Raw genomic sequence first — 15,595 nt, 5'->3', positions numbered from 1 at the left:
GGCAGTGTCAACACTCCAATGGCAAGCTGTTTCTTCCATAACTCCATTTATGTTAGATTCAAGTTTCACTGTTTGTGCTATCACTTTTCATTTCTTTGCTGCCCTTTCATCTTTGTTAAGCAATTCACTTTCAATTATTCATTTTATAAAATGCCACATGAGCTTATTGCTGGAAGACAAGGAGGCAACACAACTACATGCTTTGTTGTCTGTGTATGAACTGATAAACAGTAATACACAGAGCTAGTAAATGGTAGAATCTTGATTCTTTAGTTAAGCCTAGTGTATTTTTTTACCACCTTAAACTTTTCAGGTGAAGTACCTACAAGAGGAGAGTTTTTTAAAAAATTAATTATTTTTGGCTGCATTTGGCCTTCGTTGCTGAGCGTGCGCTTTCTCTAATTGTGGCGAGTGGGGGCTGCTCTTCGTTTCGGTGCACGGGCTTCTCATTGCAGTAGCTTCTCTTGTTTCAGAGCATGGGCTCTAGGCACACGGGCTTCAGTAGTTATGGCACGTGGGCTCAGCAGTTGTGGTGCACAGGCTTAGTGGCTTCACGGCATGTGGGATCTTCCTGGACCAGGGCTTGCACCTGTGTCCCCTGCATTGGCAGGCAGACTCTTAACCATTGTGCCACCAGGGAAGTCCCAAAAGGAGAGTTTCTGCAATGCTTTTCCTTTGTTGATTTATTAGACCAGTCTTATAATTTGCTCTTCCATAGGGTCTTGTATTAGTTTGCTAGGGCTGCCATAACAAAGCACTACAAGCTAGGTGGCTTAAACAATGGAAAGTTATTGTCTTCTAGTTCTGGAGGCTAGAAGTCCAAGATTATAGTGTTGGCAGGGCTGGTTCTTTTTGAAAGCTGTGCGGGAAGGATCTTTTCCAGGTCTCTTTCCTTGGCTTGTTGATGGCCATTTTCTCCCAGTGTCTTTCATACCATCTTCTCTCTATTCATGTCCCTGTGTCCACATTTCCCTTCTTTGTGTGGACACCAGTCATACTGAATTAGGGACCACCCTAATGACCTCATTTTACGTTGTTTACTTCTGTAAAAACCTCATCTCTAAATATAGTCATATTCTGAGGTACTGAGCATTTAGGACTTTAACACATGAATTTTGGGGAGACAATTCAACCTTTAACAGGTCTCTAAGGCAGACAATATTTTAAAATAATGATCAAAGGAGCAGACTTGTGTAGCCAGTGTAGGTAGTACATGCCTTCATTTTCTTATCCATATCTATACAGTCTGATGGGATAAACTTTATGATCAGTTGATATCCCCTTTCAGTTTTCAAAAGACAGAGTGGGTGTTTTCCCTAAAGTCATTCTCAGTTGTCCACTTGCTGAATTTAGTCTCTGAAGATGTCTTTTGTGAGGCAGCTGCTGAATTTATTAGCTTGTTTAATGATTTCAGGATTCAAATGTGTCATTTAACCTTGGCTCTGAGATTTGTGGCAAATTGGACTCAGGGCTTAGTTATAATTATACACCCAGCTAAGCAGATTCTTTATTCCACAAACTGGTTAAGGCATCAAGGGATTCTTAATTTAGGGGACAAATAAATTAGGGAGTAACAGTCTGTACCCCCAAAACATTCATAAAGTATCAGGTGCATAAAAAAATTGTTTAGCACATTACCGACCTTTTGTAAAAACAAGGGACAGATATAACATCGTTTTAGATTAGTAGCATCAGAATACTATAAATGTTTCATCTGTGTCATTCTGTTTTCTCATTGCCTCTCCCCTCCTGTAGTTTTACTTCTTGGTCATTTGGGTGTTCCACAGAGTACCAATGTGAGCATTTCAGATGATACACATTTTGCTGTTAAAAAAAATTACATTTAGTGTGAGCAGAGAATTTGTTTTTGCTCATATATTTGCTCATATAAAAAAAGTTATAATGTTTCTGTAAAATGTAATGAATGAAGACATGGTGAACCCTTTTGTTACCTCTGAAGCCTCCTATATCCCATTTCCTTTCCTTCTACTCTGCCAAAGTCATTATCCTAAATTTTATGTTTATCATATCCTTAACGTTTCCTTATACTTTAAGTATTTGTGTCTCTAAACAAATATACTGTTTGTTTTGTAGTTAAAATTTTTACACTTTTTAAGTCATTGTGAAATATTTAAAAAGTTATAAGAATAATTTAAATAATTCTCATATAGCCTTCACCCAGGTTCCTCAGTACTAACACTTTACCATATTTGCTTCACAATTCTTCCCCCACTCTCTCAAGATATATGTGGATATACATAAGCCAACACACGCACATATATATATTTTTTCTGAGTAAGTTACAGATATCCTGTTCCAGTCTAAATACTTCAATGTGTGTTTCCTAAAAAAAATAAGGATGCTGTCATAGTCATAGTTGTCATGGTCATGTATGCAATCTAGAATTAACATAGATATAATTCTACCACATAATCCACAGATCCATTCAAACCTCGCCAATTGGTTCTATAACATTCTCGGTACCTTTGCCCCCTTCGGGCTCAAGATCCCCTCCAGAATCACAATTGCTTTTTTTAAAAATTAATTAATTAATTAATTGGCTGCATTGGATCTTCATTGCTGCGTTTCTCTAGTTGCAGTGAGCAGGGGCTACTCTTCGTTGCAGTGCTTGAGCTTCTCATTGCGGTGGCTCCTCTTGTTGCAGAGCACGGGCTCAGTAGTTGTGGCGCACGGGCTTAGTTGCTCCAAGGCATGTGGGATCTTCCTGGACCAGGGATCAAACTTGTGTCCTCTGCATTGGCAGGTGGATTCTTAACCACTGTGCCACCAGGGAAGCCCCTCACAATTGGATTTAATTGTCATGTTTCTTTAATTGCCTTCCATCTGGAACAGGTCTTCAGTCTTTGTCTTTCACGTGCTAGATAATTTTCAAGAATACAGAATAGTTTTTTTTTAGGAATTTCTCTCAATTTAGGATATCTGATGTTTCCTCACGATATGCATTTTTTGGCAGGAATGTGTTCTTCTCAGTGCATTATATCAAGAGGCACATGACTTTGATTTGTCCCATTATTCTTTTTTTTTTATAAATTTATTTATTTATTTATTTTATTGGCTGTGTTGGGTCTCCTTTTGCTGTGCGTGGGCTTTCTTTTTAGTTGCGGTGAGTGGGGGCTACTCTTCATTGTGGTGCACGGGCTCCTCATTGCCCTGGCTTCTCTTGTTGCGGAGCATGGGCTCTAGGCGCATGGGCTTCAGTAGTTGTAGCACATGGGCTCAACAGTTGTGGCTCAGAGGCTCCAAAGCACAGGCTCAATAGTTGTGGTGCACGGCCTTAGTTGCTCCACAGCATGTGGGATCTTCCTGGAGCAGGGATTGCACCCGTGTCCCCTGTGTTGGCAGGCAGATTCTCAACCACTGCGCCACCTAGGAAGCCCTGTGTCCCATTATTCTTGATGTTAACTTTGTTCACTTGGTTAAGGTGGTATTTATCAGGTTTCTCCAACATAAAGTTACTGTTTTTCTCTGTAAACTAAATTTTGTGGAAGATACTTTGAAAATATGTAAATATTCTGTTCCTCAACAAATTTTCACCCACTAGTTTTAACATCCATTGATGATTTTTGCATGAATCATTTATTACAATGATAGTTGCCAAATGCTCATTTTCTAATCCTATCCTTCCTTCTACATGTACTAGATGGTATTCTACTGCAGGGAAGAACACTCTGTTATTCATTTATTCTTTCATTCAGACTCACGCATTCCTATTTTATTTATTGGGTTTTAATTCATTATTATTATTTATTTTGATGCTCAAATTGGCTTCTATTTGGCTAGCAGGAGCTTCTTCAAGAGGGCTCGTGTGTGTTTTTTACCACTCTCCAATCGTATTTTTAGTATTTCCTCACTTTTTGACACAAAGTTTTATTCCAGACTTATCTTGTACTTTCTTTGCTCCACCTCTAGTGTCATTCTGGTTCCTTCTAGTGGAGAATGATGTATAGAAACCAAGATCTGAGCATTAGGGGTGCTGAATAACACAGGGTGTCCTTGCTTCTAGGCCATGTTAGCAAACAGAGCTTGGAAGGATAAACATAGACACACACACACACACATTTTTCCTTATGTATTGAGGTGCTCCTATGTTGGGGGCATAGATATTTACCATTGTGATATGTTCTTCTTGAATAGATCCTTTGATCATTATGTAGTGTCCTTCCTTGTCTCTTGTAATAGTCTTTACTTTCAAGTCTAATTTGTCTGACATGAGTATTGCTACTCCAGCTTTCTTTTGACTTCCATTTGCATGGAATATCTTTTTCCATCCCTTGACTTTCAGTCTATGTGTATCCCTTGGTCTGAAGTGGGTTTCTTGTAGGCAGCATATGGAAGGGTCTTGTTTTTGTATCCATTCAGCCAATCTGTGTCTTTTGGTTGGAGCATTTAATCCATTTACATTTAAGGTGATTATTGACATGTGTGTTCCAGTTACCATTTTCTTGATTGTTTTGGGTTTGTATTTGTAGGTGTTTTCCTTTTCTTGTGTGTCCTACTTAGAGAAGTTCCTTTAGCACTTGTTGTAAGGCTGGTTTGGTGGTGCTGAATTCTCTTAACTTTTGCTTGTCTGGAAACTTTTGATTTCTCCCTCAAATCTGAGTGAGATTCTTGCTGGGTAGAGTATTCTTGGCTGTAGGTTTCTCTCTTTCAGGACTTTCAGTATATCCTGCCATTCCCTTCTGGCCTGCAGAGTTTCTGTAGAAAGGTCAGCCGTTGTCCTTATGGGTTTTCCCTTATATGTTGTTTGTTGCTTTTCTCTTGCTGCTTTTAATATTTTTTCTTTGTGTTTAATTGTCATTAGTTTGATTAATATGTGCCTTGGTGTATTTCTCCTTGGGTTTATTGTGTATGGGACTCTCTGCTTCTTGGACTTGGTTAATTATTTCCTTTCCCATCTTGGGGAAGTTTTCCACTATAACCTCTTCAAATATTTTCAGACCCTTTCTTTTTTTCCTCTTCTTCTGGGATGCCTATAATTCGAATGTTGGTATGTTTAATGTTATCACTGAGGTCTCTGAGACTGTCTTCTAATCTTTTTATTCTTTTTTCTTTTTCCTGCTCTGTGGCATTTATTTCCCCCATTCTATCTTCCAACTCACTTATTCATTCTTCTGCCTCAGTCATTCTGCTGGTTATAGCATCTAGAGTATTTTTAATTTCAGTTATTTTGTTATCCATTGCTGTTTGTTTTTCTGAGTTCTTATGAACTGTTTCTTGTACTTTCTCTATTTTGTTATCAAGATTTTGTATCATTTTTACTATCGTTACTCTGAATTCTTTTTCAGGCATTTTTCCTATTTCCTCCTCATTTATTTGGTCTTGTGGGTTTTTTTCCTGCTCCTTTGCCTGCATGGTGTTTCTTTGTTTCGTCATGGTTGTCCAGACTTTTGGGGTTGCTTGTCCTGATGATAGAGGTGTTTATAGAAGACTGTCCAAGCCTCAGACTAATGTCCAAGTATTGGATTAAACAAATATTAAGTCTAGGAAACACATACATGTATAAGACACACAATTACTGAACCATTAGGACATAAGGCTCTGGAAAGACCTGACAGAACCCCAGTATGCTATCAGCTATTCAGAGAGAAATCCAACAGAAATTGAGAACTGAAACAGAACAAATCAGAGACAAAAGCAAAAGCAAACAAACAAACAAATAACACCTTACACATACAAACACTAATCCAGGGAGATTTTGTAAGCTAGAATCAAATATAGAAAAGAGCTAGAGTACCACCAGACAGAATGGAGATTCTCAGAATGAAATTAGACACCTGTACTAAGAACTAAGATAAAGACAAAAACCTAATATTAAATACCAAGGCGGTGCGTCATCTGGAGTATAGAGCAAGGAGTCTGAGCAGATCGTTAGTGTTGCTTATAAGTATGTTAAGATAAAATAAACTAAAAATGGATGGAAGACAGGGGAACAGAAGAGTGTAGTGTGATTGGAAATATGCAAATAAAAAGAAAGGAATAGAAATGTATAAAAGATAGGGATGAAAGGAAAGTATGAGAGATATATTGTCCGTACTACCAAAAACTTAGCTAGAAATAGAAGTATATAAAAAGGCAAAAAAATAAAAATAGAATAAAAAATAGCATTAAAAAAATTGTTATGAAACTTGTAGCTCCCTTAGGACTAAGATTGTAATTAATAAAGGAAAAAAAAAAATCCAGAACTGATCCCAGAATGGACCAGTTCAATAGGATTGATACCAATATTTCTGTTTCCTTAGAGTCTCAGCTGTAAGTGTCCTTCTACTCGCCTTGAGTTTTTTTGCGTTATTCTGTGGCCAGCAGAGCTTCCTTTATTGTTGGTCTGTAAGCATCGGTGTGTGGGGAGGGAGAGGGTACAATAGTGGCTCCTTTCCCTGGGAGTGAGTGAGCAGTGGCGCACTGTTGTTTCAGTTGGGCTTGGAGGTGCCTGTTGCAGAGGGACGCTGGTGGCTCAGGTGTAAACAGAAAGTCTCAGAGTTGGGCCTCTCTCAGGTTTTTTTTTCTCGGCAGCCTCCCTGCTGCCAGCATTCCAGGGGGTTTTAATCTAGCCCCGCCCGAGTGCCTGAGGGTGCTTGTTATCCCTGAGCGCCTTAGGTGGCCCGCAGGGCGTCTCTCCACTGCCTGTTGCAGAGGCGCCGAAAGAGAGAGAGAGGCTATGCACGCGGCTCCTCCCCACCCCCCGCCGGTGAGCCTGCAGCCTCCAGCTGCCATCACGGCCGAGCAGCTCTCAGGGGCAGGCCCTCCTCGCCACAGACCTCTTCCCTCCTGTCCTCTTGGTTCCTCACCTTACTGGCAACAATGTTTCTCACCCTGAACCAGCTCTCCGTTCCCACGCTCCCGCTCCCGGACCCTCCGTTCAGCTGTGGATCGACGTCTCGGTCCGGGAACGCTGAGCTGCGCTGCGGACCCTCCGTATGTTTCTCACTCCCTCCCGTCTGCCACAGCTCCGCCGCTTCACCCTCTTTGAGCCGTCGTAGATGCCTCCCTACCGGTTATGTCGGGCTCCTTGTAGTCCTTTCTGGCGTCCGAGGTCGTCTGCTGGTGTTCAGCTGGTTCTCTGTGGGAATTATTGCGTCCTTGGGTGCATTCCCAGTGCATCTGTGGAGAGGGATGCATTCCACGTCCCTCTACTTCGCCGCCATCTTTTTTCTCCACACACATTTTTCTTCTTGGTCATTTGGATGTTCCACACATTACCAATGTGAGCATTTCATATGATGTGGACTTTTATTTTTTAAACAATAACATTTACTGTAAGCACAGTCCGTGTGTGTGTGTGTGTGTGTGTGTGTGTGCATACCCTTGTGCACATTATGCATGTGTATATCCTTCTTAGCTCTGTCTGCATATGTGTGTGCATACATGCACTTATTTATTGATCTACCTAAATTAAAAACCATGAGTTGACACAGCTACCCCGATTCAAATCCAGTATGACAGAGTTTGTTTTAGCCTTTCTCCTTTCCATTTTCCAAACTCCTTTCTGAGAAGCCTGGCTCTCATTATTCACAACATTTTTCCATACTTGCTTATTACCTTCATGTGAGATCCCCATGGTGGCTGTCTCCTTTAACCTACCTCTTTGACTCTGTACTTCTCCAGTCCCAGTTCCCTTGGCCCTATTAGCCTTCTCAGTCTTGACCATCCCCTCCCCTCAACTGTCTCCATATTCCTGGCCCTAGCAGACCCACCAGCCTGGGCTGTATTAAGGGAAGGGAAGGAAGAGAAAAGACACTGAGAAATATTTTATAAAGAAAAGAAAAGGAAAGGGGAGAGCTGTTTTTATTTATTTCTGTGTGAAAGACAGTTTCAAAAATATATAGCATAGTGTTTAATAGCCCTTACTGCGAGGCTGACTGTGGTTCGAATTCTAAATTTACCACCTACCAGGTATCTGGTCTTTGGCTTAACATTTCTGTGCCTCAGTTTTCTCACCTGTAAAATGGGGCTAGTAATAGTACCAGCCTCACAGGGTTCTGGTGATGTTTGAGTTAATATGTGTAAAGTGTATAGGACAGTGTCTTGCACACAGTAAGTACATTTAAGTATTTTTATTAGTATCAGACATCCTATCATTGTGAAATGTTCCTTTTTTTCTTAATTAAAAATTACTAAATACCAGTGAATCATCAGTGATGTCTTCAGTAGAGATAAGAAAAATTAATAAAGTTATTTTTTCATCTACCAAATAGTGTATGTTTTCTACAGCAAAATGGGGCTGGTAAGGCATTCAGAATTGGTACTTCTCCAAGAGTTTTTGCTTCAATTTTTGTTTGTTTGTTTTTTATAATCAAACTCTGAAGTCAAAGGAAAAATCATTAAAAGTTATAGTCAACTGAAGATAAAGCTTCTTAGAAATACCAGTGTAAGCCCACTGGGATAGTTTTCAAATTATACAATTTTAATTTGCATGCATCTTTTTAGGAGTCTGCATCAGAAGCTGGCAATCTATTGCCCACAGAAGAAATCTAGCCCACTCTGTCTGATTTTGTATGGCTGGTGAGCTGTGTGGTTTTTACATTTTTTAAAAATTTATTTTATAGAAGTATTGTTGATTTACAATAATGTGTTAGTTTCTGATGTATGGAACAGTGATTCAGTTTATATTTTCATATTCTTTTCCATTATGGCTTATTACAGGATATTGAATATTTCCTATGCTATACAGTAGGACCTTGTTGTTTATCTGTTTTATATGTAGTAGTCTGTATCTGCTAATCCCAAACTCCTAATTTTTCCCTCCTCACCCCCTTTCCCCTTTAGTAACCATAAGTTTGTTTTCTATGTCTGTGTGTCTGTTCTGTTTCAAAAGTAAGTTCATTTGTGTCATATTTTAGATCCAAATGTAAGTGATATCATATGGTATTTGTACTTCTCTTTCTGACTTACTTCACTTAGTACGGGAATCTCTAGGTCCATTCATGTTGCTGCAAATGGCCTTGTTTTCATTGTTTTTTTATGGCTGGGTAATATTCCATTGTGTATATATTACATCTTTTTTATCCATTCATCTGTCAATGGACATTTAGGTTGCTTCCATGTCTTGGCTATTGTAAATAGTGCTGCAATGAACTTAGGGGTGTATGTATCTTTTCAAATTATAGTTTTGTCTGAATATACACCCAGGAGTGGAATTGCTATATCATGTGGGAACTCTATTTTTAGTTTCTTAAGGAGACTCCAGACTGTTTTCCACAATGGCTGCACCAATTTACATTCCCACCAATTGTGTAGGAGGGTTCCCTTTTCTCCACACTCTCTCCAGCATTTGTTATTTGTAACCATTTTAATGATGGCCATTCTGACTGGTATGAGGTGGTACCTCATAGTTTCGGTTTGTATTTCTCCAATAATTAGCAATGTTGAGCATCTTTTCGTGTGCTTCTTGGCCACCTGTGTGTCTTCTTTGGAGAAATGTCTGTTTAGGTCTTCTGCACATTTTTACACTTTTAAATGGTTTTAAAAAGTAAGAATATTTTACAAGTGAAAATTATGTAAAATGCAAATTTTGTTTTCTATAAGTAATGTTTTATTGGAACATAGCCACACCTATTTGTGTGGCTGATTTTGCTCTACAATGACAGGGTTGAGTAGTTACAACAGAGGCAATATGGTCCACAAAAATCTAAAATATTTACTATATGGTCCATTATAAAAATGTGCTGACTCTTGGTTTAAACTGTTAGAAAAGCAGTCATGGAGGTCTGGAAGAATCTCAGAGAAGATGGGTCAAGTCCAACAGATACTCCTGCTTTGCCTGGTGACCCTGGACAAGTCACATATCCTGGTCTGTTTCCTCATCTATGAAATGAGAATACTGGACCTGAAGATCTAAGTCCTTCATGCTACCCTTTAGTGCATTCGTAACATGAATTCACTTGATTCTACCTTTATAGGCTGACAGTTTATTTAAAAAGGCAATCTCACTTCATCTTTTTCATTAATCTGTTTGATGTGAATTGAGCTAATATGGCAGTTTTCATCTCTGTCCTAAAGCTTTAGAAACCTTTGAAACCTCACCTTTTTTTCTGATTTTATCTCCCATTACCATGCCTAAGAATGGATTTTGTGTTGCATTATATATTACTTCATTCTGTTAGATGGCCAAGCTATTTCAATGGCCCAAAGAGCAGTTTACTCTGTTCCATAGCAACAAGCCTCTTGCCCACATTTGCCATCTGGTGTTTGAAGCCTCTATCTTATGGAGATTTTTTTCATTAGCTGACAGTCATTACTCATCTGCTTTTGGCTTTAGTATATCTGACATTCTCATTATTGCTCATCGAAAACAGTCTCCGTTTCAAGTAAGAGAGCACTTGGAGTTGTTTGCTTAACAGAAGGGACTCAATTTCCTCATCTGGAAAACAAGGGGGTCGGATGAGAAAGTTCCTGCCAGTTGGCACCATCTACAAGTTTATGAAGCGGGTTTTAATGACATGTATCTGCTTGACAGCCCACGTAGGCTGTGGTCTGTGATGAGAAAGGCCATGGGCCATAATGGGAACTATTGATGGTAAATGATTAAGTGAATGAATGGCCACATAAGCCCAGGTAACATCAGGATGAGAGAGCCATTGCCTCGTAAAGGCAATATCAATGATATTTTGTAATTTTTCCACATTCACTTTCCAAAATATTTTTTGAGGTTTTGTAAAAATAAATGTCAAGGCCATGACCTACAAAGCCCCTTACTACCTCCTCCATCTGATTTTTAACTACTCTTTCTTCTAGTCTTTATACTATATCTTCATTGGTCTTCCTGATATTTCAAAACATGCCAAGCATCTAATTTTAATTTAAATATACATATCAGGGTCCTTGTATTGGCTCTTCCCTCTGCCTAGAATGCTCTTCCAAGAATATGCAAGTGGTTTACTCCCTTCATGCAAATCTGTGCTCAAACATTATGTCTCAGAGAAACTATCACATCCCACATCTTACTTTATCCATTTACTTTGCTTTGTTTTTCATCATAGCATTCACTAATACACGCAATCTGTCTTATATTCATCTATCAATTTATTGTCCCTAGCCTCCAGAATAGTGCTTCTCACACAGGATTCAAGCAGTAATTGTTGAGCGAATACATACATGAAGACAAGAAAAAAATATATATTAAGTACTTGATTTGTGAGTCAAGGGTCTCTCCAACTCCAGTGTTACAAAGTACACACCAGTCTATAACACGACGTGTTTTTTTTGCCTCTATGCCTCTGCTCCTATCATTATTTCCCCCTTCTATCCCTTTCCCTCTAATTCTGGATATTTAAGTCCCAGATCCTACTCATCATTGTCTGAGTTCTGCCTTTTCTTTGAAACCTGTGCTGACCACGCCCACTACTTCTCCATCTGAACTGGTGGGGCCAAGGGCACTCTGTCATCATGCCCTCTCCCATCTGATTCATTATCTATCTCTGCGTGTCTTAATTCCCCAACCATAGGCTCTATGAGTAGAGATTATTTTTATTTCTATTTTTTTACTTTACATTTTCATATATATTTTAAATGGAATTGACTTTATTGTTTTATATAGAATAAAAATTTACTATTAACAATTTTGAATCTGCAAAGATATAAAGATGAAAGCAAAAATTACCCCCAAATTCTATTGTAAAGAGAAAATAACCACTGTCAACACTTAGACACACCAGCCCAACACACACACACACACACACACACACACACACCATATTCTTATAAAAAATTCGATGCCATACATGTCATCGAGTAACTTGCATTAAAAAAAAAACAAATGATTATATCGAGGATAATTCAGTAAATACGTCTTCACTGATACTTTTAATTACTGCAGTTTAGCCACAGTTAACCAATTCCTTATTTGACTGACTTTGAAATTATTTGCAATTTTTAGCAATTGCAAATGTTTGATGTATATTTTGGGGGTAAATGGGGTGAGAGATTTGAAGAGAGGGTAGATTTGAAGTCATCATGGTGGAGGGCTGGAACATGAGCTGACTAGAAAAATACTCTTCACATTTTTTTTTTTTTTACTAATGTGCCCCCTAAAAGAATTTTGAAAAATTCTATATGCTTTTGTATTTTTTAAAGTTGATATGTATAGTTTTTATTAAATTTATAATGTATAAATCTTATAATTTCTGGCAAATTGTAAATATATACATGTTAAAATTTAAGCTATGGTATTGCTTTTTAAAACATGTCTGATGGAATCAAGGTATACTGATTTGGTATCTACCTTAATCTATTTTTCAAAAAATCATGAATACTATATAGTCCCTTTTTCTTCTAGAATTACTAATTCTATTTTCCTTTCCTAACAGAGTTTGTACTAATACAATATAGTTTTACACTTGAAAGTTTTATTGATCAACAAAACTTGAGGGCATAAATTAAAATAAAATTTAAGGGCATAAATTAAAATATTTAAAATTTCCTGGGACCATAAGGAAAATTTTAAGTTTATATTACACATTTTGAAAAGTAATTTGTTAAATGTAAAATAAAAAAGGGCTGTTTTTCCTTCCAACTAGGATGGCTGTTACTTGTAGAATTAAATGGGAACAGGATCAATCTTTCTCTTATTTTTCATTTTTATAGATGTAGGTGCTGAGAAACATTTTCAAACAAATCAAATGGGAGGTAGATGGGAATGGGCGGAGTTTTGTTATAGCAATCTCTCTCAATTCTTTGAACCTCTTTTGAGTTATTTGATTGAAAAATTATGTATTAATCTATTACCGAAAAATACTTCTAATGATGTCAGTAGATAAGCAATTAGGTCTCCTGTCAGTTTTATTGACAGTAAGGACAGGGCTAGGGAAATGTCTTAGGGAGCCAGGCACAGACATTGGTTGGAGCACCTTAGAGCTTGATAACCATGGATATTCCGTCTGCCGCGTGGTGTGCTTGCTCCAGTGCTGCTTGGCTCCTCAGGGGCAGCCCAGAGAAGCCGGGATGGGTGCAGTCAGGGTTGAAAATTGTAGCTGGTGGAATCCAGCTGGACAAGGAAAATGGTGAAAGAAGATGCTTGACGGACTGGGGGAAAGTAGAGAGGAGGAGGTAAAGGGAGGGCTTTTTAAGGTGGATCATTGTTTGGAATAGCTGAAGTGACAGGAAAAATAGGAAATGGTGGTCAGTTGTGTGATTTCGTGGTTTTGGAGGTAGAGTAGTCAGGGGTCATGAACATGCCGTGCCTGAGGTATGGCCATGATGTAAATAAAGTTCATAAACTTCTCTGTTTATAAACAGATCACACGAAGATGAGTTCATGAAAATAGGTCTATGATCTCCAAAGGGTTGTCCATGTTGATGTGATAAGGAGTGAAGGCAGGGCTTGCGGTGGAGAGAAAGAGCGTGAGGCAGGTGTCAACAGATTTGCATAATGAGAGAAAGGTTGGTAAAGCAGAGCAACAAAGAGAGAGGAAGGATGCCTTGAAAGCTGAAAGGAGCAGGTCCTAAGGGAGCTTTGCATGTTTACAAGAAGCTGCAGGAAAATGGTTTAGAAAAGGCCATGGTGGGTGACCCTGACGTATGAATACCTGCTATTTGAGAAGCATAGGGGAGGCCATATCCTCAGGGAAGAGCTCCAGTTGTCAGGAGGGAGAAACTCGGAATAGATATTGAAGACACAGGGGAATTTGCTTTTTGTGGGTGGTCACAAGCAAAGCGGAGAGTGGTGGGAGCAGGTCGGGAACAAGGAAGTAGTACAGAGCTTTTTGAAGAGAATGGTACAGATCAAGATCCCTGTTGTGTATTTGAGAAGCACATGAATTCTAGTTTTCATGTTGACTTAAGAAAACAGAAAAGAGTGCAGGTGGATTTATTCCAGCAGTCTCTGAGGAGTAGGGCCCTTGCCTAACTACTCAATATCAGCTATCAGTTCACTGAAGAGGTGTCCTGCTTAGTTAAAATAATTAAGGCTTACATGCTGCAGACATGCTAAATTATTATTTTAACATATTTTTGCTTTTTACTGCCAGTATATCATTGGGATTATTTTTGCATCTGTATTTATTATTAATTACTTAATAATTACATTACAAAAGGCATTGGCTTATAATTTTTATTATCTGTGTATCTGTGTTTATGTATATGTGTGTGTTTTGTCAGGTTTTGGTATGAGGATTATGGTAGCTTTGTAAAATAGAGAGGTGTCCATTGTTTTCCATGCCCTGGAGCTCTCAGCACAGACATTATCTATTCTTTGTAAGCTGGAAAGAACTTTGCTATAAAATTCTCTGAATGTGTGCTGTCTACTATGGTATAATAAACATCTGAAATGTGCCTAATATGACTGAGGAACTTAATTTTAAAATTTATTATTTTTATCTTTAATTTAATTTCTCGTTTAAAAATGGATACTCATCTCAGTGTTTTGGGGACAACCTGGTTATACAAGTCTACATTTTTGTAGATTATATAAAGTCTAAATATGCAGATGAAGTATTTCTAATGAAAACTTATCAACCAGATTGAAATATACTTTAAATGCAAAATATACCCTGGATTTTAAAGACTAAGTACTAAGAAAAAGTAAAGTTAATAACTTTTATATTGCTTTTATGTTGACATAATTTTTTGTCTTGGTCACCTATGTTGCTAAATAAAACATGTTATTAAAATTAATTTTACCTGTTCCTTTTTACACTTTTAGTGTGGCTATTAGAAAATTTAAAATTATAAATGTGGCTTGCATTTATGACAGGCATTATATTTCTATTATACAGCATGGTTCTGAAACATGAGCTTTCCTAAAAGGTTAGTAAAACTTCCCCAGTTTCTTTTTTTTTTAATTTTCATATCTGCTTTTATTTATTTAAAATTATTTAAAATTAAAAATTATTTAAAATTAATTTTTATTCTATAGTTGATTTACAATGTTGTGTTAGTTTCTAATGTACAGCAAAGTGAATCAGTTATACATATACATATATCCATTCTTTTTCAGATTCTTTTCCCATTTAGGTCATTACAGAGTACTGAGTAGAATTCCCTGTGCTATATAGAGTAGGTCCTTATTAGCTATCTATTTCATATATAGTAGTGTGTATATGTCAATCCCAATCTCCCAATTTATCTCCCCCCTCAGTTTCTTATAGTTACTGGCTCATTCAGTTTGCCTATCTCTCCAGAATAAATTTTGATCATTTAGATTTTCCTCAAACGTGTTTATTTCAAATGTATGAATGTAGTACTTTACAAATATTTCCTTCCTACCCTCCTTTCCTCCCTCCCTCCATTTGTTCCTTCCCTCCCTTTGGTAATGGTAAATCAGCTTTGAGATACATTGATAAATTCTGTTTTTGTGAATTTCAATTAATTTTGTATCTGATTTGATATTTATTGATTCAAATATATTTTTAGAATCATCAAAGTACTTTTCCTTATTTGTAAGAATTACAATTTTATTTTCTCTTATGATAAAAATCCCTATTTTTAAAAAAAGGATACCATCAATGAACAGAGAAGTTAATATTTATTTTCTGTTCCACAAACTATTTTTCCTGCAGTATATTGCCTTGCTTCTGTTTAGATACATTTTATAAGTTTTATTCAATATTTCATGTTCCATAGAACATGTTTACAATATTGC

General features: G+C 37.6%; 1 protein-coding gene across 11 annotated transcripts in view; it reads left to right on the top strand.

Annotated features, from left to right (window-relative positions):
- GDA (guanine deaminase) overlaps window positions 1-15,595 on the top strand; it is a 126,087-nt gene that overhangs the window by 44,031 nt on the left and 66,461 nt on the right. For 4 of the 11 annotated variants that reach the window (XM_057720109.1, XM_057720116.1, XM_057720111.1 and 1 more), the window contains exon 2: window positions 14,730-14,760. The exons of the other annotated variants lie outside the window; for them this stretch is intronic. In XM_057720109.1, coding sequence (XP_057576092.1) covers window positions 14,744-14,760 — 17 coding nt within the window. In that variant the 5' untranslated portion in view covers window positions 14,730-14,743. The remainder of the gene's footprint in view (window positions 1-14,729; window positions 14,761-15,595) is intronic. 11 annotated transcript variants of the gene reach the window in all.

This window comes from Hippopotamus amphibius, chromosome 2, assembly GCF_030028045.1.
Source record: "Hippopotamus amphibius kiboko isolate mHipAmp2 chromosome 2, mHipAmp2.hap2, whole genome shotgun sequence".
Taxonomy (NCBI): domain Eukaryota; kingdom Metazoa; phylum Chordata; class Mammalia; order Artiodactyla; family Hippopotamidae; genus Hippopotamus; species Hippopotamus amphibius.
This window is presented reverse-complemented; position numbering and strand designations above follow the sequence as displayed.